Here is a 23,510-nt window from a genome sequence, read left to right as displayed (position 1 = left end):
AAACTGATTTTTGAAATATGACTAATTCTGAACAGATTTGGTATATAAATAAACATTAAATTTCTGCTATGATTATTTTCAACACTACTGTGTTTCTGCTAAGTTTTTAAATTGTAGATGAGAATTTAAGGAAATTGAGAATACCTGTAAATGAAAAATTTCTGAGTTAAGTGTCATTAAGTAATATAGTCTGTTGTAAAGATTTTAATCCTAAACTTTTTTGTTATTCTAAGCATTTGATGATTATTTTCTCTTTAAAATATCTTTGGATATATTGAACAAACATTTAATAAGGAACTTCTTTGTCAAGTGCACTATACTAAATAATAACAGTAATAATAATTAGCATTTATATAGCACCTACTATGTGTCAGGCACAGCTTTTGTTCCTGAAGCTCATGCAAAGATGAGATGAGATGCCATCTCTACCCTCATTAAGCTTATAATTCTTTTTATAAATCATTTAAATAGATAATGATATTGTCACAAACCCTTTCAGCCAAGTCTGTTGCAATCATCTACTTTTAAAATTAAAAAAAAATTGGTGATATAGCAGACATTGAAACAATATCTTTTGAGTTTAATACCCAAAGCATTATAAAAACTTAGGAGATTTATCAAATGTCCAACCTTGTACCTTTGTCATCAATTTAACTATCTTTGGTTTTCCTTTGTTTCCTTAGTTACTTGAAGTTCTCTATTAGAGCCAAAGATTTTTTTTTTAATGCATGAGTTATTTTTATAATGCTGTCAATTCTATCAGGTTATAGAAAGTTTCCTTCATTATACCTATAATATATCTGAAAGCATTTTATTGCTGATTATTTTAAGAGTGTTTCCATGATAATTTTAAATTCACACTTAAAATATTCTTAGTCCACTTACCACTCTATGGTGGATGACTAATAATACCCTTGAACAGCATTATTCTGCCTACCAAAAACCCTTACATTACTGACCTTATTACAGTGTGTGCTTCTCTAGTTGCAGTATTTCTTTTGAGCTAATTAAAATTCTTTAAGTCCTTACTCTGTACCAAGGATTATGTTAAGTATTAGAGATAAATAGAAAAGTATGCAACATTACCTACTCTCCCAAAACTCATACTGTAATAATCAGTGGAGACAAAAACACATAGAGAAGTGTTCATCTTCAGATTATTGAAATCCTAATGGTAGAGCAGTAAAACAGATAGATGGCAAGACCCAATGGTTTTAAGGGGGCATTGGCAGGGCAGTTGGTAAGATCTGGTCTGGTGGTTCTCCATCTTATCAGAAGGATTGCAGTTGGTGTTTCTCATCTCTGTTGAAAGTAGCTATATATATTCTGTAAGCCAGAGTTAAGGGCCTAGTCTACCACCATTGGGAAATAAGTAGGCTTAAGGCTCCAAGTAAAATGAGAATTCCAAGTTCTATAGGGGGAGGGTTAGAAGGGTCAAAACTTTCCTTCATAGTATCCCAATAACATCTATGTGAGGAGATATAACTTCCTATATCAAGAGACTTTTATTAGGTTATAATACTTTCTGGTCTTCACATGATTAGGTTAAAGCTCAAATGAATCTGGTTTTAATTCAGGTATTTTATTAAAGCCCATTAAATTTTTTCTTGCATATTTGTCTCATTTAATCTGAAAAGTATCAGTTGTTTTATCAATGTGTGAATATTCCTTCCACCAACCAGCTACCCTATATATTAGTTTTTATGAATTTTTTATGCCTAAAAATCAATCACAGTGATGTGCCTAACACCTATTCAAATTCAGCCCATTTTTACAGGCTTAATGCAGTCTAGCTCTCATCCAAAGAGTTATATAACACAGGTTGGGATTGTGTATGTCTGAATAATAGCTCTAACCTTGGCCATCAGCTTTTAGGGGTCTTCATGTTCAACTCTTGGTTCTGGCCATTCTAAGGAAGATAAAGAAAAAGGATACAGCAATTTTGATGGTAAATGAACTTTTGAATAATGTGAAATCTTTTGCCTGTGAATTATAAAATGGACAATCAATATAACACCTGCACAGAGGAAATAAAAGAAAAAGGCAAAGTTGCATCTAGTTTTTGTTTTGTTTTGTTGATTTGTTTTGTTTTCAATCAACCAGTAAGGAAAAAAGTAATAAAATAGAAATACTGTATCTTTTAGCTATAGAGACTGAAAATTGCAATTAAAAATGGATTCCTGTTAGAGCAGCCAAGTAGAGAAAAGCTACAAATTTTTAAGCAGTGGAAGAAAATGAAAATTAAATGGATGTTGAAGAGACTTATCTCCAGCAGCTTTAAAAATCAAATTCAGTTACATAAAGTTAAAACTACAGAGGTAGCCATTGCAGATAATGATATGGTAACTAAATATCTTAGTGGTTGGAAGAAAAAAAAAGAATAAAGAACAAAATTTTATTATGGGTGAAAAAGGTTTATTCTGGAAAAGGATGTCTTTTAGAATTCTCATTTCCAGTAACACAATAACATGGATTTAAACTGTCTTAAGATTGCCTAACACTTTTATTAGGAGGTAACCCAGAAGAGATTATTTTCCTATTATATTAAAATTTGTTGCATATTTCCATTGGAACCAGGATCCAAGAAAGTACAGGTCCAAAAAGACAAAAACCACACTGATTCCTAGACTGACAAGGAAGAGGGCCAAACTCATTAGTGAAAGTAGCTTCTCAGATATTTTAAAAGGATTTTAGGAATAGAGAGATGGAATATAGGTGGGAAAAAAAGTTATTTTCTAAGAAATGCTGAAAATGAATAGTATTCAAACCAAGATTGTATTATCTGGCCTGGAAAAGAAAAGAAAAATAATAAAAAGATAAAATCAATAAAAATAAACTGAACGAATTTGAGATATAGGGAGTCAGTGACCTAGATTATTTTTTTTTAAACCCTTACCTTCTGTCTTGGAATCAATACTGTATATTGGTTCCAAGGCAGAAGAGTGGTAAGGACTAGGCAATGGGGAATAAGTGACTTGCTCAGGGTCACACAGCTGAGAAGTGTCTCAGGGTCACACAGCTGAGAAGTGTCTAAGGCCAGATTTGAACCTAGGACCTCCCGTCTCTAGGTCTGGCCCTCAATCCACTGATACCCAGCTGCCCCAGACGTAGATCATATTAACATGTAAAATGAATGACCGAGACTGTGTGGTTTGATAAAAGATAGGAGTAAGAAACGAAGCATTAACGAAAATATTTAGGTTGGTGTTTTGTAAAAATATCTTCTGTGCATGTCTTTCCCCCATGCCCCACCACCCTCAACCCCTGCTTAGCTGCTATTATCCTCTCCCTTTATAAATGGGGAAACTGAGGCAAAAGTTAGTATCTGATTTTAGATTTGAACTCAGATTTTGCTGACTTAAGGTCGATCTCTGACTACTGCACCTCTAGCTAATCCCATAATGTTATATCATATAAAATAACTTAATGGAAGAAAGTACAAATGCAAATATATTCAATTGCAATAAAAAGAATAGGCACATATTAAGAAAACAGAAGCAATAAATTTGCAAATAGAAGAAACAGTTTGAAAGTGAAAGTGGAGGTCTTAAACAAAATCAGGGAAGGCAACAATAAAAAATTCATACCATCATGAAAGAAACAGGGAAACTATTTGCTATGGGACATTGATCAGGAAAACTCAATGCATTTTGAATTCTGAGTCTGCTCTCAGAAATATGTGATTTGTTAAATTTTAATTAGTTACAAAGAAATTTTCTCTCAATAAGAATTACAATGATTTAGATTTCTTTTTAGAATTAGAAAACTTGAACTGTTACATTCTATTAGAAATGAAATGCATCCACGTTTATAGTAGATCAGTCTCTGGGCCTGAAGTCAGAAAGACTTGAGCTCAGATCTGACTTAGACATAATAGTTTTTGAGTGAAGAACAAGAATTAAAAATTCATTGAATTTACCTGTACAATTTCATTTCCCCATCTATGACATCTTTGAGAAAATTATTTTTTCTTTTGTGATCAGAATATGCTTTTTTGGCTTATTAGTCACATTGCTTGAGTACAATGTTCTTTTAACTGTCAATATCCTTGGAAATTTCTTTCTAGCTCAGCTTTAAGAACAAAAATCAAAAATTATTTGGAAGAAAATTCAGGTGGCTGAAATTATTTTTTGATATGCCAGCATTTCTAATAAAATGTTATTTAACACTTTAAACATCTGTTATTTACAAATATAACACTTTTTTACAAAATGGTATTGTGTTAAAAAATCACTGTGATTCTCTAACCTTTAAGAAATATCTACATATATTCATTACCATTTCCCAGGAGCTGGTACAACTTCAAAAGAAAATAAGAAAGGTTTTCAACTGTTGTGGAAATATGTAAGAACTGCATTGTTCAGAAAAACTTTGCAGAGCACATTAGACAGACTTATTTTCTGAAAACATTTTCCTTGTGCTTGATTTTAGTTACATAAGTGCTATATTCACATAGCCTTGACCTCTTGCCTTTTTATATCCCATTTGACAGCACTTTATCAAGAATTTATGATGTCTACCCTTCTTTTTAAAAAATCCTTATTGTCAGTTAGAGCTAGGCAGTTGTCCAGGTTCACAGCTAGGAAGTATCCAGCTAAATGCCCCAATTCCTTGTCATTTTCATGGACACGTGTAGCTTAAATCTCACTCTCTCATAGACCCCTCCATAAGTTACATAACAGCACCCTCTGTTTTGTCTCAGACATTTTTTGATGAGCCACATTAAGGATGTTGTCAAATAATACCAGAAATACATTTTTTTGGTCTTATTTTCAGAAGTCACTTCAATGACCACTTCGTTAATAAGCAAGCTTACAAAATGATGAATTTTTTTATACAGGTAGTTTACAGATTATGCCATACTTTGAAATCATCACCTTCAGGGCTGTATTGACTTATTAATTAATTTGATAAAATCAGATAAGATCACAGCATTTGATAGAGTTTTATGTCAGTGCTCTTTATTGTCAGATTTATTTTTTGCATCTGAAAACCTATAGAATCTCATTTTGCCTTTCTGACTCAGTTGATACAGGAACAGAAACAGTTTGGTGTAACAGATAAAGTACTAGGTTTGGAGTAAGGAAAACCTGATGTATATGACTGAATAGATCACTTAGTTTTGTTGCGTTTTAGGCAGCACCTTTGGACTTTAACTAGAGCCTTATTTACTGTCAATAGGTTTCTATCAGTTTTGGTGGAGGAAGTTCCCACATCTAGCGTTCTCCACCAATAAGATGTCCTTTCATTCTTTTTACCTATTAACTTTCAAAAATTAGTTAAGGTCAAAATAACTTTGTGTGATTATGATTATTATTGATGCTGTTGTCTAACCAGTATCTTTTAGGAGAGGAGGGGACAGATTTGAAAGGTGTTTTTGCTTTCTTACAAGAATGTAAATAGTAATATGACCAGCCAGGTGGCAAAATACACAACTTTCCCAAGAATATTTATATTTTCCAACCCTTTTGAAAAAAATAACACTAAGTTTACAGTGGAAGACAGAATCCTCAGTGAGACAAAATCCTTTGTGAATTAATCCTGGGAAACTCTAATAATTAGGGTGCTCACTCAGTTTATCCCCAGTTAGTCCCTAATGTTCCAGCAGCAAGAGGACAAACAAAATTGCAGACTTGTCCAGAGCCCAGGCCTAGGGTAAGGATCTTTGCTGTGATAACTCTTCATGGACATCTCCAGCACATTTTTTGCTAAAAAGGGTACTAGCTACTTAACCTGGTGAAAGAATGGAGAGTGGACAGACTGAAGACCTGTTGCTTCCTGACTAGAGTGTGGGTTAGGGAACTTGGTCCTCCCTACCCTGTAGGAATAGTTACAATTTCTCTTTATTTGGCAAGAAATATTAAGACACTGACTCTATCTAAACCATTTAAAGGAAAGAACAAAAAAAGGAGATCACTAAGCTAACAAACATTTTTAAAAAGAATTTAATATGTTCCAGACACTCCTAATTTGCTAGAAGTACAAATACAAGCACAAAGATAGATATAAAAATCTTCCCTCACAGAGTTTACCTTCTAATGGAGAAGGATAACACATAAAAGGAAACTCAAAATGTTTCCAAGTGGCAGCATGGGTTGCTGTGGCAGCCAAGTCTGATATATAGGTAATTAAAACTCAACTGTGGCCAGTCTTTCCTTCCCAGAGAGACCTCTCGGCCAGGACATTAAGACCAAGAATTTTGCTCCATCATTACTTGAGCGTGTGTGTGTGCGTGTGCACACACACGCATAATGTTTTTAATGAACAGTATACCGGACTACCTTATAGTTAACTATCAATTCATCTTCATTGTTTGCTTTTAGTGGATTTATTTAGTAGGTTGAATCACACAGCTCTGTTAAAAGTACTTTCACATGATGTTTATTAATCATGGAAATCACTGTCTTACAAATATATTCTATTAGCAATTTGTTTTATACCTGTCTTAAACCATTTCTATCACTGTTGTATCATTGAATTAAATTTCCTATTTATGGCTTTTCCACCCTTCTAAATTTAGCCCTGGATGGTTGGTCTGCCACCTTTTTAGACCCAATCCAAAGAATTGGTTACATTTAACAAAAGTATGACAAAACATCTTTTCATGTGGTTATGTAACAGAAGTAATTAAACAAAATCAATTGACACATTCACCTCATCTGACAGTATATACAACCTTCTGAACACCAGTTAAGAATTGAGAGTCCTCAATCCCTCTACAGAGAGGAAGGTTATATTTACCTATGTTTATGTTACCTTGGGACCAAGATCAGTCATTATAATTAATCAGTTTGACTGCCTTAGTGTTTGTTTCTTCACATGATTTTAGTCTGTTTATATTGTTTTCCTTGTTTTATATGCTTTGTTCTGTATCACTTCATAAGTTTCCCCATTTTCTCCTGCATTCCTGTTGTTCTTAATAACACAAATTTATTTGGATGCTTTAATACATATATTTATTTGGATAAGTTTGTTTAACCATTTCTTCAGTTGTTAGGAAGATACTTTGTTTCTTTCTAGTATTTTCTTGTTTTAAAAAGTGTATCCAGGGGGCAGTTGGGTAGCTCAGTGGAGTGAGAGTCAGACCCAGAGATGGGAGGTCCTGGATTCAAATGTGACCTCAGATACTTCCTAGTTGTGTGACCCTATGCAAGTCACTTGACCCCCATTGCCTAGCCCTTACCACTCTTCTGCCTTGGAACCAATACACAGTATTGATTCTAAGATGGAACGTAAGGGTTTAAAAAAATAATGTATCCATGATGGGATCTGTTTTTAACTACTTCCTGTATTTTGTTCCCTGTAGTAGAAACCATGGGGTCAAATGGTATAAACAACATTAACAGCTTCTCACGTAATTCCAACTGTTTTCCAAAATGGTTGGATAATTCATAACTTCATTAATAATATATTAGCATGGTGGTAAAGAATCTGAAACTGAGAAATTGCCCATGTATTGGGCAATGACTAAACAAGTTTCTGTATATAAATGTTGTAAAAAAAAAAACTACTGTGCTATAAGAAACAATGAAAGTGATAGTTTCAGAGAAATTTGGAAAGACTTCTGTGTATTGATGCAGAATGAAATAAGCAAAATCAAGAAAACAGTTTATACTGGAACAATAACATTATAAAGGCAAATAACCCTGAAGAAACATAGGAACTCTGATCAGTATAATATTTGGCCACAATTCTAGAGGATTAATGGTTCTACCCACCTAACTTATAGAAAGGTGAAGTCTCCAGTGTAGAATGAGACTTTTTTTTTTAATGGTCAGTGCAGAAATTCTTGATGGCCTGCATGTTTGCAACAGGGATTCTGTTTTTCTTTTTCAGTTGAAGGATGGAAAGATTGATTTTTCCTGATTGAAAAAAAAAAAAAAGCAAATCATGTCTTCTCTTGGGCTTCTGGAACACGACAGTTTTTTCCTAGCTTCTACAGAGATTTGTGGGCAAATTCTTAAAATCATTCTAACTACAAATGTTTTAATTCAATCTGAATATTAAAAAGTTATTTACCTTTTTGACTATTGTGCCTGTTACTTGAAGTTAAAGGAGATTAATAGGAATAAAAACTTGTTTAGATAAAAATGACTAAGCTATTGCTCCATTATTAAAAAGTATTCTTTGCATTCACTGGTATACATGTTCTGTCCTAAATCTCAACCAAATTATTTTCCTATAAAAGATGTTGTGATGGTTTTCAGAAATATTTATTTTGCCTAATTTGTATTGGGCAGTGTTCTGTAGAGGGAAATCTCCAACTAATTCAGTCAAATTGGACGTTAAAAGTTTTGTTAAAGATTATAAATGCCATATGCCAGATATAGCTTAAAGAGAATTTGGGCGAGTTTTTATTGTGTAAAAGTTAAGCCCATTTCTAAAAATTTGATCCATGTACTTAATACAAGCCAAGGTCAGACCGAGTATTGCAAATCAGATGCCTTTTGCCATGATATTTTAGAGGTCTGTGACTTTTAACTTTTGCAGGGTAGATAATAGAGACTTCTTGAAAGAGAAAAAACTTTTTAACAGGTTGCATTTTCTCGTGACCTTTGATTCTGCTCCTCCTTATCAAAGGATTCTATTCTCCAGTTCTTGGCTACCTTTCCTGGTCATTATCCTAGCATCTTACACTAGTCTCATTTGCTTCAGGTCCTTTAGCTGTAAGCCAGCTGTTCACTGCTATATTTTGCCTTCTGTTCCCAGTCCTTCAGCTAGACACAAAAGCCACTACCCTATCATTTATTAATAAGCTCAAGACACCTGGAGGGGGAGCCATCTTTCTCTTATTATCTCATGGAAGTTATCCTTCACATTGGAATTTTTCCTGGAAATTTTATTTGCCTTGATTGCAATGGTAGGAATTTGCAAGTCACAATTTGCTAAACTGCAACAGACAAGAGTTATTGATGAATACTGTTTTCCTTCAGTGTTTATATTAATCTGAAATCTCTGAACCTTCTCTGCAGTTCTTGCAACTTAATTTCACAATGTCTTCTTAGTATAAAGAATATATTTTTCTTACCTTAAAAAAAAAAGCTATATATTAAAAGAAGTATCCTTTATCCTGGAAAGGCTCATGCCTTGTCCTGCCTTGCTTACCCTTACTGTTAGCTATTAATATATAATGCCAGGCATGTACAACAGCTACTTAAAAAATATTTGGTGGGTGATTGAATGCTTACTTGTAGCTAGACTTGCACAGAACAAACACGTCAAAAAAGAATCTTATAGGAACTTGTTCTCTGTGTTTATTTTTCTCTTCACAAAACCACCTCAAGGGCAGGCAAAATTATTTTGGTTTCATTATAGCTAAGCATGTACCTGAAAGAAGGGAACATCATCATCTAGCTCCTCTTGAACCATACCTTTTACAATGGAGGAATAAAAAGTGGAAAGAGAATTTGAACCTGTCTTAAGTTCAAAACCATTACTCTTTCTACTATCATCTACTATGTTTATCTTACTTTAGTTCCTAGAAGGATTTGCCATTGTGAAAACAAAGAAATTTGTTAAATTGAATTTAATTGAAATAACCTTGGTTCTCTTCTCTGGTGCAACACAGGACACATGTATGACAGTCTTTCAAATATCTAAAGATGAAGTTTACCAATTGATATCTTACCTAAGATTCCCATTCTTTAGCTGCCCTTAAATGACTTATTTTCTAGATCAGTTAACACTGTGATTTCTCATACTCAGCATGAATTCTACTTTTTTAATATCCTATTTCAAAAATATGGTAACTAGAGTTAAATATCTTATTACAGAGGTCTGAGTGGCATAGAGTACAGTGAGAGTCTTTATTTCCTGCTCTCTGGAGTACATTACCTTTTGTTAAAATTTTCCCCATTGTATGAGGCATGATTATTGACTTATTAAGCTCAACCAGAACCTCCCAGTGCTTCCTTCTCTTAATTTTTTTAATTTGCATTTTTAAATATATTACCCCAGGTTTAAGTCCTATTCCTATCATTGTATTGCTGTCAACATCTAAGTTATTCATAGTTGATCATCATACAATATTGCTGTTACTGTGTATACTGTTCTCCTGGTTCTGCTCACTTCATTTTGTGTCAGTTCACTTAAGTCTTCCCAGATTTTTGGAGAACATTCTATGGTCATTTTTTATAGAACAATAGTATTCCATAAGTATTACAACTTGTTCAGCCATTCCCCAGTTGATGAGTATCTCCTCAATTTCCTTTTTTTTTTTCACCACAAAAGAGCTGCTATGAATATTTTTCTACACATTTTTACCTTTTATAGTTATTTAGAACTTTTCTTTCATATGGCTATGGATATCTTTGTTATCTTCTGAAAACTACCTGTTTATATCACTTTGGTGAATTATTCATTTTCTTACAAAATTGTGAAGTTAGTTCTCTTTCTATATATGAGAGCAATTAGGCTATTAGAGAAACTTGTAAACATTTTTTTTCTTCATTTTCCTGCTTTTTATTCTAATCTTGACTGCATTGGTTTTGTTTCTTTTGCCAAAAAAACAAAAAACAAACCACAACCTTTTAATTTGATATAATCAAAATTATCCATTTTGTATCCTGTATTCCTCTTTACCTCTTGTTTGGCTATAAATTTTTTCCTTATTCATAAATCTGACAGGTAAAATATTCCATGCTCCTTTATTTGCTTATGATATCACCCTTTATGACTAAAATTTAACTTTATCTCAGGATACTATGTGAGATGTTGGTCTTTTCCCCAGTTTCTGCCAAACTGCTTTCTGGTTTTTTTTTCACAATTTTTTTCAGATAATGGTTTCTTTGTCCCCAAACCTTGGATCTCTGGGTTTGTCAAACACTGGATTACTGTGGACATTTGCTGTTGTATCTTGTGCCCCTAATCTAATACACTGTTACACCATTCTATTTCTTAGTCAGTACCAGATTGTTTTAATGATTACTGCTTTGTAATAATTTGAACTCTAGTTCTGCTAAGCCAACTTCTTTCACACATTTTTCATTGAGTCCCTTGTTATTCTTGACCTTTTTTTCCAGATAAATTTTGTTACTATTTTTTTAGCTGTCTAAATTTTTTTTTCATAATCTGATTGGTATTGGCACTTAAAGTAATTTGAGTAGAATTATAATTTTTATGGCCTTATGCTTGGTGTAATGGTGAGCAATTAATATTTCTCCATGTGCATCAATCTATTTGTGTCAAAATACAGTTTCTTGTTTTGTCATGCAGATTCGCATTTCATATTGTTTGTAGTTATTTTAAATGGTATTTTTCTGTTTTCTTGCCATGTTTTTTGTAGGTAACAGAAGTAGTGATGATTTATATGAGTTTATTTTACATCTTGCAACTTTGCTAAAGTTATTAATTATTCCATCTAGTTTTTTCAGTTGATTCTCTAGGATTCTTTAAGTATTCCATCATATCATCTGCAAAGAATGATAGGGATAATTCCCTCATTTCCTATTCTAATTCCTTTTTCTTGTCTTATTGCTATAGGGAGCATTTCTAGAACAATATTGAAAAATATTGGTGATAATTGCTTTGCCCCTGATTTTATTGGAAAGGCTTATTCCCATTACAGATAATGCTTACTTATAGTTTTATTTTTATTTATTTATATTTATTCATTTTTGTGACCTGAAAAATCCATTTAATTAATTAAGTAATTTAGAATGTTTTTCCATGGTTACAGGATTCATGTTCTTTCCCTTCCCTCCTTCCACCCTACCACTCCCATAGCCAACAAGCAGTTCCACTGGGTTTTAATTGTGTTAGTGATCAAGACCTATTTCCATATTTTTAATAATTGCAGTAGGGTGATCGTTTAGAGTCTACATCCCCAATCATATCCCTATCAACCCATGTGATCAAGCAGTTGTTTTTCTTCTGTGTTTCTATTCCCACAGTTCTTCCTCTGAAAGTAGATAGTGTTCTTTCTCATGAGTCCCTCAGAATTATTCTGAATTATTGATTGCATTGCTGCTTGTACCACAGTGTGTCCTTCTCTGTATACATTGTTCTCCTGGTTCTGCTCCTTTCACTCTGCATCACTTCCTGGAGGTCATTTTACTGATAGTTTTAGATAGATACTAATCATTTTAAGGAAAGACCCATTTATTGCCTGTGTTTTCTAATGTCATTAATAGGAACAGGTATTCATGTGGTAATTATTCTGATAGTTTGCCTAATCCTGAACCAATCCTGCATTCCTGATATGAATTCCCCACCCTGGTCAAACTGTATAGTCTTGGTGAGTTATTGCTGGATCTCCTTGCAATTGTTTTATTTAAAAATTTTACATCTTTATTCATTAGGAAAATTGGTCTTTTGTTTTCTATCTCTGTTTTTGCTCTTCCTGGTTTTTATATCAGCATATTTGTATTGTGAGAGGAATTGGTAGGACTCCCATATCTTTTTATTATTGCATTGGAATTGTTTTTTAAATGTTTGGTAGAATTCACTTTTGAATCCATACCATCCTGGAGATTTTTTCTTATGGAATTGATCTATGACTTGTTTAATTTCTTTTTCTAAGATAGGATTATTTAAACATTTTTAACATCTCAGTTGATAGAGTGATCCATGATTATCAGGGACAAATGACTTAATGTATTTCATAGTAATTAAATTTCATTTAAACAAGGACCTTGTTTCATAGTCAGACTGATAATACTTTTCTCAAATCTTGGGTAAATCACTTAACTTCCTAGCTTTAGTTTCTTTATCTGTATAATGAAGGGTTAGCCTAATTGGCCTTTGAGTTCCTTTCCAGTTTTAGATATTTGCTTTTGGACACATACTACTTTGTTAGTGGAACTGATGGAAAATATTTTCATTACCATGGCATGCTGGTAAAGAAGATAATTTGGAGAAGGTACTCATTCTTTTCTGACATATCTATTAGTTCATCATTCTTTATAGTGATTATTTTTGACTATATCCTTTTTATTTAAATTTTATTTACATTGTTTATAAAACATGAAAAGTAATTCTTATTAGGGATTATTTTCTTATTTGTGTAATATTCTGCTTATTTTTCTACCCTCTATTTTTTTTAACTAACTAAAAGGTATGATGATACCTTTTAGTTACAGATATAACACAAAAAGGTCATTTCCTCTAAATGATGAAATATTTTACAGAAGAGGTGGAAATTGTTGACTCAAGGGGGTGGAGGTTGATGGAGTGGAACTTATTTTTGGACTTGACTGACTTATTACTCCTGAACCTTAAGGGGGTAGTGAATTTTTGTTTGAATTCTGGGTCTGCCACTTAATAGCCTTGTGACCATGGGCACATCATTTATCCTTACTATACTTCATTTTTCCTTACATCTAAAATTGAGATGAGACGGCAGCTAGGTGGTTCAGTGGATAGAAAACCAATCCTAGGTTCAAATTTGCCCTCAGACACTTTATAGCTGTCTGACTTTGGGCAAATCACTTAACTCTCATTGTCTGACCCTTACCACTTTTCTGCTTTAGAACCAATACATAATATTGATTCTAAGACACAAGATTAGGATTTTTAAAAATCAAGATGCTAATACTATTCCACCTTCTCTATAGACACTTGAGAGGAAGAACTCTTTAGAAACTAAAAGCTTTATGTAGTACTGAGCAGGATGGGTGTATATTTCCAGGTTGTCATGTAATTATTATAAATAACTAAATTTAATATATTGGTTTTGAGGGATATTAAGTTGTGAAGGTATAGAACTTGGATATCAGCTGTCTCTACTTAGAATAAAAATGTTTTTGTTCAAGAATGTAATAGGTCCCTGCTGGTAGATGGAACATATTACAATTATAAAAAACTAAGGAAAACTTATAGAAAAATATAGCCTTTTTTACAAGGTGCTTAGGCACAATGTTTTTTTTTTCTTTTTGTCTTATATTAGATGGTTTCTTTTATTGTTGTCTTCATTATTCTGTTATCATTATTTTTTTTTAAATGTGGAGACCTCAGAAGCTATTCAATATGGGAACATCATGTCGACTACAGAAAAAAGTTGAGTCTGGAAACTATAAAAGTACCATTTACTCCCTCCTACACACATACTTCCATCACTGCAGGCATTATTCAGCTTTGCCTTCTTTTAAAAATTTAATTTTTTAGGGTCTGTAAAAGGGTGCTGTATATAATAATAGGATATTTGTCCTCATCATTGTTTGGTTATTTTTTGAAGGAGTAAAATAGGTTTTGTATTTTGATATTTCCATCACAACTCTACTTCAAATATTAAGCAAGAATCCTATAATAATAGCTAACATTTATTAAATGCTTATTATATTCCAGCCATTATGCTCAATACTTTATAATTATTATCACAATAACCCTAGAAGGTAGGTGCTAATTTCTATCCCCATTTTACAGATAAGGAAACTGAGGGAAAGAGGTTTAAGTCACTTGCCCAGTCACACAGCTAATAAGTATCTGAAATCAGATTTAAACTCTTTTTTTACCTGAGTCCAGACTGAGCATTCATACCATGGAAGCTAGAGTATTACTGAATCTGTATGGATTCAAGGCAAGAAACTTCTTTGAAACTGATAGATAAGAGACTTTATAGATTTGGACTAATTCAGCTCCCTCATTGCCCATCACCCAAACATCAAAAATTGCCTTTCCCATTTTCTTCTTGTTTTATAAGCTCTCATTTGGTGATCACATCAGCTCCCATGGATTCAATTATCATCTCTATTTTGATAATTCCCAGATCTATATATCCAGCCCTAATCTCTCTCCCGAATCCCGATGCCACATGGACATCTCAGATTAGATATTCTGTTAGCATCTCAGCTCAGAAAATTGAACTGAAACTGAACTCTTCATCTCCCCCCCCCCCCAGTCCCCATCTTCCTTTCTTCCCAGCTTCCCAATTATCTTTTTTTAACCCTTACTTTCCGTTTTAGAATTAATATTTTGTATTGGTGTCAAGGCAGAACAGAGGTAAGGGCTAAGCAAAGGTGATTAAGTAACTTGCCCAGGATCAGCCAGCTAAGAAGTATCTGGGGCTAAATTGTTCCCAGTCACTCTTTGAGGAAACCACCATCCTCCTAGTCACCCAGGCTTGCAATCTCAGTGTCAACCCCTTACTCATATACCAACTTTTGTCAAATCTTGTCATTTCTACCTTTGTGTCATCTATTATAATAATCTTATCTCTCTCTCTCTCAAAACATTTGCTATATGGAAAAATGCTTTACTATAAAATTTGTTGCTGATTGTTTACCAACTCAGGGAGTAGAGAGGGCTAGAAGAGAGAGAGTGTCAGAAGAAGGAAGAGCATTTTGAACTTAAGACTTTAGAAAAAGTGAATGTTTAAGAAATTATTTTTACATAGAATGTGGGGTGGGGGGAATTAAGTATGTTTAGCCATATCATCTCCCCTTACTCAGTAAACTGTATTGACTCCCTCTTACCTCCAGGATCAAATATAAAGTCTGATTAGTTTGGCTGAGCTATATTTCTGCCCTTTTTATCTTTGTTATGAAGGGTGGCTAGCTGGATAGGGGAAGAGAAGGCCTATATTTATAAATTTTAAGGTGATATAGGGAAGAAATGTCAATAAACTTTAAATGTAAATTAAAAAAAAAACATTGATTTCATGTAGTTTTCATTGGAGGCTTTTCCCTTTTATGTCTATAGTTATTCAGAAACCTGATTTTAAGCAGGTCTCAATGGTCTTAAGCAGCAGTAACCCAGAGGTTCTCAAGATGGTGATGTTTCCTCATGAAATAAATAATGTGCCCAATAAAATGAGATATAATACTGTTCAAAAGTAATAAATAATGTAGTAGGTTGAAGCTGACAGTTCAGTATATGTCCTGCTGCTGAAATAATAGATTTTTTTTCATGCTGCTTAAAAGTCAAAAGATACTGATAAAGATAAAGGATGATATCTCTCTCCCCACCACCACCCCCTAATCCCTACCCCTACTCTCCAGCATTTATTTCTGCCCCTCTAACCCTATTCCTCATCCTTCTCCCTTCCTTTCTCTTATGTGAGTCCTCAGCTGGAGAAAAGGAGACAACTTTAGTAGGACACATCAGGCAGGCTTACTCAGTATGACAACTTTCCCCAACATTGCATGTATAATAGCCATTCTGTTGTTTAAATTCTTAGAGATTTTTTTTAAGAGATTCAGAGCTTAAGTGACTTTTCAATATTAATTATTTTTTGTCAAAAGGCATTACTATTACGCTTCCTTGGAAGCATATTTTGTATATTAGTGCATAGTTTGTATATTTTTATAGACATTTTGAGTATATGTATCTGTATATTAGTGTATATTTTAGTACAGATAAGGCAAAGTGACAAGGAATTACTCTAGCAATAAAATGTAATAAGCAAAAATTTTAATATTTACATAAATATATATGTAAATGAGGTTAGCTATAATTTTTTAAAACTTCTGATGATGCAGTTTAGCATTTATGGGGAGAAAACAATATCCTTGAAATAAACACTTATTTATCGACAGTTATATTTTTGTAGCCTATATCCATAGATGTATATCCTAGTACCAAGAAGTACCTGATGTCATTCTGGGAGTATGGTCATCTAATGGCAATAATGCAATCAGTTTTCATTACTTGTGCAAAGGACCCATTTTATTTATTGCTTGTAAACTTTTCTTTTGCTTAAGAGAAACTATTTAATTTATCTTAGTTATTCTGTATTAGAGTAGTCATAAACCATGATAGGGTAATCATTCTTCCACTCTAAAATAAACTGAATTTTAGAACTAGAAGGCACTTTAGAAATTATGCAATTCTTCTTATTTAACAGATGAGGAAACAGGCAAAGAGGTGAAGTGACTTGTTCAGCATTACACAAGTAGTGAGTGACCTAGCTGGAATTTGAACTAAGGTCCATTTACTCTAAATGAAAGCTTTAAACTTGTCTTCCTTCTTTTTTGTCCACTTTAAGGGAAGAGTGTCATATTTCAAATTCCTATTCACATAACATTTGTGAGCATATACTCATTCTTGTTTTTTTAGCTATTCCAATTAAGGCATTTTCATTTTCCATTGCAGCACCTTCAAATACCCAAAGGAAATTATGTGCTAATTTGGCATGAATTTGACTATATAATAATCATTGTCTCTGGGCCTTATTACTCTTATTTTGTCTCCTTTTCAGCATAATTTTTATTCTAAATTAAATGAGACTCAGCCTAAACTATCAAATGCAATAAAGAACAAATTCAGAGTAAATTTATATTATGGTGGGAAATTTCGCTGCAAATAATGCAAAGCACAAAATGATGGTATATAAGGTTGGTAGGAGCAATTAAAAAGCTAGGTTAATTCTAGTTCATGAAAAGATTTCAGTAACCAGGAGGACTTAAGGAAGACTTCCTAGAGAAGGGAGCATTTTAGTTGAGCTTTTGTAGATTAGAATTTAATAGGCTCTAGTGAGAGAAGATGGGATTACAGCCATGTGGTATATCATAAGCAAAGTCCTAGAAATCAGTGAGTATGGAGATTAATCTGGATTTATTGGTTCAGTTTTCATGTAACAGGATATCAGAGGTGCTTAGGAAGAACATATGATAATACTGAAGAGGTAAAATAGCATTAAGATGTGGAGAGCTTGGAAGGCTAACAAATTTGAATTTTCCTTAGTAGGAAGCCATTGAAGAATACTAAATAGCTGTTGGTTTATAAAATGAGTCTTTTTTTTTTTAAACCCTTACCTTCCATCTTGGAGTCAAGGGCTAGGCAATGGGGGTCAAGTGACTTGCCCAGGGTCACACAGCTGGGAAGTGTCTGAGCTCAGATTTGAACTTAGGACCTCCCATCTCTAGGCCTGGCTCTCAATCCACTGAGCTACCCAGCTGACCCCAGAAAAATGAATCTTAACAGGAGTTGTAAGTGATTATGGGAAACTGGGCAAAGAAAGTGGAAGCAGATAGACCTGTAAGGATATCCCTAAGTAATATTCCCTGCAAGTCTTGCTAATGAATTCATATAGGGTGGTGGCACATGAAATATACCAAATAGATTGCAGTATTATGATACATTTAAAAGAGAGGTATAGAATATTTTTGTAGAGAGTGGATATGGAGCCAGATTGTGAAGTACTTTAAATGCTATGCATAAGTGTGTGTGTGTGTTTTGTTATAGAGGTAATAGGGAGTCAGTGAAATTTTTTGAGCTAGTGAATGCTTGACCCGTGCTTCAGAAATATCAGTTTGGCAGCTGTATGCAATGTGTATTTTTGAAAAATGAGACTGGAGACTGGTCAGCAAGTTAGGAGACTTCTACAAAATAGTTGAGTTGAGAGATGATACCCCAAATGGATTAGTGACTGGGCGAGTGTAGAGAAGGAAATGTGGAAAATGTAGAAAATGTAGAGGAAATAGAATTGAAAAGATCTAGCAACTGACTAGATATTTGGGGGGATGTGAAAAATTAAAGATACATCTCAGATTGTGATCCTGCATGGCTTGAAGGATGATGGTGACATTGACAAAAATGGGAATTTTGGAAGAGGGGTAGGTTTAGGATAGAAGTAATGAATCCTTTTTTGAATTTGGCAAGTTTGGAGATATCTAGAGAATATCCTTTTTTAATTTGCAAAAAGAATTGGGTGTTTTAAAAGTTATTGCAGAATGGAGAAATCATATTCTTATCATCATCATTTTAGTTATCATATTAAATTACTGGTAAACTTCCCTGAATATGTTTGTTGGATGATATAATTTCCTTTTTTAGACAAAGTATCTTAATTAATAGCAATTGTTTTAGTTATATGGAGTGTTCTATTGAATGAATTTCTTTATTTTATCTGGAAAATGAGGGAAATCACTTTTTCCCCAATAAGGAATTTCCTCAAAATTCTACTGAGCTGTGGTTCATGTTGACAACCCAAAGAAAAAAGAAGGCACCTACTTGATAACCGCTAGATGTGGACCCCTGCTATATTATAGAAGTGCTAAGATGTACTTTGGCTGAGCATGTACCCATGGCAGTGATACAATGAAATGATTTTATTCTTTTGGATGTTGCAAAGCATGGCTAGATGTCCAAAGGAAGTTTTCTTTTCCTTTGGTTACTTAATTTAGCAAAATATGCTTTAGGTTCCTCTATATAGAGATCATTGTATTGAGAGTCCTGCAAGAAATAGAAAATTTAAGTACTGTGAAATGAAAGTGCAGTCCTTCACCTGGAAGAGTTGACTAACCTCTTTCTCTTGTCACTACAAATACTAGTAAAATTAAAACTAACATAAACAATAATTTTTGTATATTTTTTCATTGAATGAATAAATGAAAAGCATTTATTGAGTACTTATTTGTGTCAGGTGTGCACGTGCGCGCGCATGCACACACACACAAATAGAGTTGTGACATAGGAAGGAAATTACAGTCTGAGAAGTTACAAATATGGTGAATAGAACAATCTGATCAGTGCAGTCCATTAACAGACCTTTCCTGAGACAATGCTTGTACCTAATTGATTGCCAGTCTTGTTTTGGAGCAAGAGGTAGAGATCATACTGGGAAAGAGGGAAGGATAAGTGAGTCAGGGGCAGCAAGGTGAAAAATGGCTGGGATAAAGATGAAAACATGATTTCAGGAAATGCAGAGTCAGTTAAATGGCTTGTTTATTCTTGGGCATGTACTCAGGTGGACATCTTTGTAGGATACAACCAGGAGCAAGAACAATGGGACAGAAAATATCTGGGGAAGGCTGGGGCTATATGATTCTGAGTAGTACAGAGCTTAGTGATTTAGTTCCTGGGAGGCATGGTCTCTCAGGGTTTGGTTAGAAGGATGGAGTGGCTGGAGAAACAGATGGTCCCAGGAAGTAAAGAATGTACAATAATGTAAACATCTAACCCTATGCATTGAATTGCAGACAAGAATAATTTGCCCATTGTATCAATTGAGTTCTTCACCACTCCCACCTGAGCCTTAACTTCACTGGAGAATTTTCCTAATTTTCAGTTTTTAAATGAATCATAGCCAAAATAAAATCAGGGAGAGAGAAAGATAAGTTTTTATACCTAACCCTGTGCCCTTCCTATGCCCTACTTTTTTCCCTCTGTACTTCTTCCCATTACCATCCCCTTTTGTCTTCTTTTCTTATTATTTTCATTCCTGTTGAATATTTTTTCATAGAAATAGAGAAAAGAAAATATAGGAATAAGGTACTTTCAAGAAACTCATTCAATAGAAAGAACATCCAAAATTAGAAAATGTGTTAGCACTATCTACTTATCATTTTACAAGATACTTTCTTGGTTCTTCAGCCTATCCCCAAGACTTCTCAGTTCTACTTTCTTTTAGAACCCTATATCAGGAATAATTCAAAAGTATATTAAGCTATTTTACCTACCACTATTCTGGAATTGTTGTAAGTGCAAGCTTTCATCTTGCAGAAATACTTAATAAGTACTCAGGACCTACATTTAGGAAAGTTCAGAACGGTTAGACGTTTACCTGTTGTAGGAGACTATGACTACCACTTCTATATTATCTTGTATTGCTTTCATCAAAGTAGGTATCCATCAGTTTGGGGGAGGGGGCAATTCTGAAATTTCATTGATTACAAAAAGAGTTAAGAAGTGAGAAAAAAAAATGCTCTCAATAGAAGTATCCCAAAGTCTCACTGAATTTTAAAGATGAAAAAGACCTTATAGATAAACTCTGCCAACTCTCTCTCTTTTTTTTTTATAAATGCAGAAAATGATCTGCAGCTAGTGGCAGAGCCAGGCCAGAATACAGTTTTTCTTCTCTCCACTATTCTTTCTAATACCACACACTACCATCACTTTTAAAAAAATTTATTTTCTGAGTGCCATAACTCTTGATCATAGCAACAAAACAACTCTAGACTTTTCTTAATAAATTATGGTTAATATGGTAAACACCAAATTAGCGTTCAGTTTTTTTAGAACTTTTATCAGTTCATCTGTAAATATTAAAGAATGTAAATAAAGGAATGTATTAGAATTAAATACTTACTAAATATTTTAACATGTAAAGCAATATGCCTAAATCCTTTCCAGAAAAGACTGCTTGCTTATTTTAGAACCCCCCCAAGAGAAAACACATGGGTTCAATTTGGTACCCATTGAACACAAAGATATATTTCCTCTTCATGGTTTAAGAAAATTAGCACTTGGTATCTCCCTTGGCAATATTATTTTTGGTTTTCATTTTTCTTTATTTTTTCCCTAGTATCGTCTAGACTGTCACAGCCATCTTCCCCCCAGTCAAGCTGTCCATCTCCCTCCATCTCAGCTGGTAAAGTCATCTCTCCATCCCAGAAGCACAGCAAGAAGGCACTAAAACAGGTAATCAGGCTAGTGTGTGTTCATCAGAAATATAGATCCACATTCAATACCATGTGTCTGTTTTCATTTTTCCTGGGAAACAATTAGATAGAAACTTCATACTGACAAGTGTTGGGGAGCAGGGGCTTGGAGGGGGCAATATATTTGGGAAATTTCACATGACTTCCAAAAGCATTAAGATGAAAGCACATCCAAAGAAAGATATGTATGTAATATATGTAATATATTATATTATTATATGTAAACAGATAAATAATATACCATCTCTATGCAAAATCAGTAACCGTATGTGATCACAGGTCCTTGGAATAGCCTTTGCCAAAGATAAAGTACTTGCCCGCAGAGCTTCCTTTGATTATTACAATTTAGTTTGGTTTTTAAAACAACTAACAAAAAGCAAAAACCCAGTTTACCTTTGTAAGGTAATTTATGAAAGCTTTGAAGACAGTTACAGTAATTTCCAATATTCTTACATATCAAAGCTCCTTTTTCTTAGTCTGTATCTATTTTCATTAACATGTCTTTTGGACTGAATTATGAAATACAGATGCTTCTTTTGAGGAGAAATATAAAGTTATTTTTCAAAGTTTGGCATTGAATTTGTAATGTACATGTGAATCATGCAAGCATTTTTATATAGAATCCTTGTCTGATATTTCGACCATTTCTTTTAGAATGGAAATCTGAATGGGATTGTTAGAGTTTTCGAAATTTTTTGCTATCTTACAGGTTTCTTTAGTGATATATGAGAAAATTTTTATATTTAGCTTTTAATAAATATAATTTTAAGAATTGCAATATAGGTAATTTGTGGATTTGGAGTTTTTCAAGTCACATTGAAAAGAAGTTGATTAGAATTTTTGTTTAATAGAACTGTGAAGCTATTCTGTCTCTATGCTTAGACTGTTTTTGAATGCTCATAGCAAAATGCAGTAGGATTTAAAACATTTGATTTACTTGCCATATTTGGTCTATATTGCTCAGTGAAGACCAAGGTTCTTGCTCGTCTTTGAACCTTAGAATATTTTTCAGTCTGTTTAAAAAGAAATGAGAAAAGCAGGCAGGAATGGGCAAGTGGTAATAAGACTGGTAAAATTTAGATTATTAAGTGCTTATTATGTGCAGTGCACTATATATACAAAGATGAAACAAAATAGTCCATACAGAGCAACTTCTACTCTCCATGGTTCATTTCATTACCCTGCCTCACCTTTTTCTTATCCCAAAGTCTTCTTTTCCAGGTAAATCTAAATGAGATCTGAGCCTGACTTTCAGGCCTGCTTTTCTCAGCAGGCAACTAAGAACAGGGAGATCAGGTTCTCTCGCCCTTACATCCTCTATGACAGGAGCACAACCAAGGGTAGGTTTGATGTGAGATCAGAAGCCTGTTCTGGAGTAAGAGTTTGGAAGTTTGAGCCATCTTTTTTTATGTATCTTCAGCATTTTGGGAAGTAAAACTTAAGTTTGACAATTTAGAAATGTCAGAGTATAGAGTCTTATGTTCCCCTTTTGACTAAATGGAAGTGATACTTTCTTACTTTCTTTGAGCTTCTCCACTTTTAAGCCAGAAGACTATTTTTTTTAACCCTTAACTTCTTTCTTAGAATCAATACCATGTATTAATTCCAAGGCAGAAGAGTAAAATAATAAGGGCTAGGCAATGGGGATAAAGTGACTTGCCCAGGGTCAAAAGTTAGGAAGTGTTTTGAAGCCAGATTTGAACTGAGGGCCTCCTGTCTCTAGGAATGACTCTCAATCCACTGAGTCACCTAGGTTCCCCCTAGAAGAATATTCTTTAGGTGGCAATTGTGAGAGAGTTTATAGTAACACTTATTTTGGTTTATAGTGCATAAAGAATTCTGTAGATTTGGAATACTGAAAAAGTAAACAGATGCTTTGGAGCAACCATAGGGACCAGACCAGGTTTAATGTCAGTCAACCAGGTACCATCAGTATCTTTGTAAAATCTACTTAGACTAGAATGTCAGAGATCTTCTAGTCCAACTTTTACCTGACTTAGAATCTCTTCTGTTGATATAGAAGTGCCTGACCTCTTCAAGTGCTTGAAGGACTCTGAGTAGGGAAGCCCAAAAATCCATGAACATCTGTTCCAGATTACTAATGATAAGAGAAATGCTTAAACAATTCTGAGATGTTTTACCTGATACTCCTGTGTAATGAAAGACAGAAATATTGTTCAGGGCCTTGACTTT

General features: G+C 33.7%; 1 protein-coding gene across 2 annotated transcripts in view; it reads left to right on the top strand.

The window, feature by feature from the left end:
* Nucleotides 1–23,510, top strand: part of ASXL2 (ASXL transcriptional regulator 2) — a 171,056-nt gene that overhangs the window by 107,476 nt on the left and 40,070 nt on the right. For both annotated transcript variants that reach the window (XM_001380127.5, XM_007475944.3), the window contains one exon: nt 21,182–21,297. In XM_001380127.5, the coding sequence (XP_001380164.2) occupies nt 21,182–21,297 (116 nt within the window). The remainder of the gene's footprint in view (nt 1–21,181; nt 21,298–23,510) is intronic.

This window comes from Monodelphis domestica, chromosome 1, assembly GCF_027887165.1.
Source record: "Monodelphis domestica isolate mMonDom1 chromosome 1, mMonDom1.pri, whole genome shotgun sequence".
Lineage (NCBI taxonomy): Eukaryota > Metazoa > Chordata > Mammalia > Didelphimorphia > Didelphidae > Monodelphis > Monodelphis domestica.
Note: the sequence above shows the minus strand (reverse complement) of the source record. Positions and strands in the feature narration are given on the sequence as shown.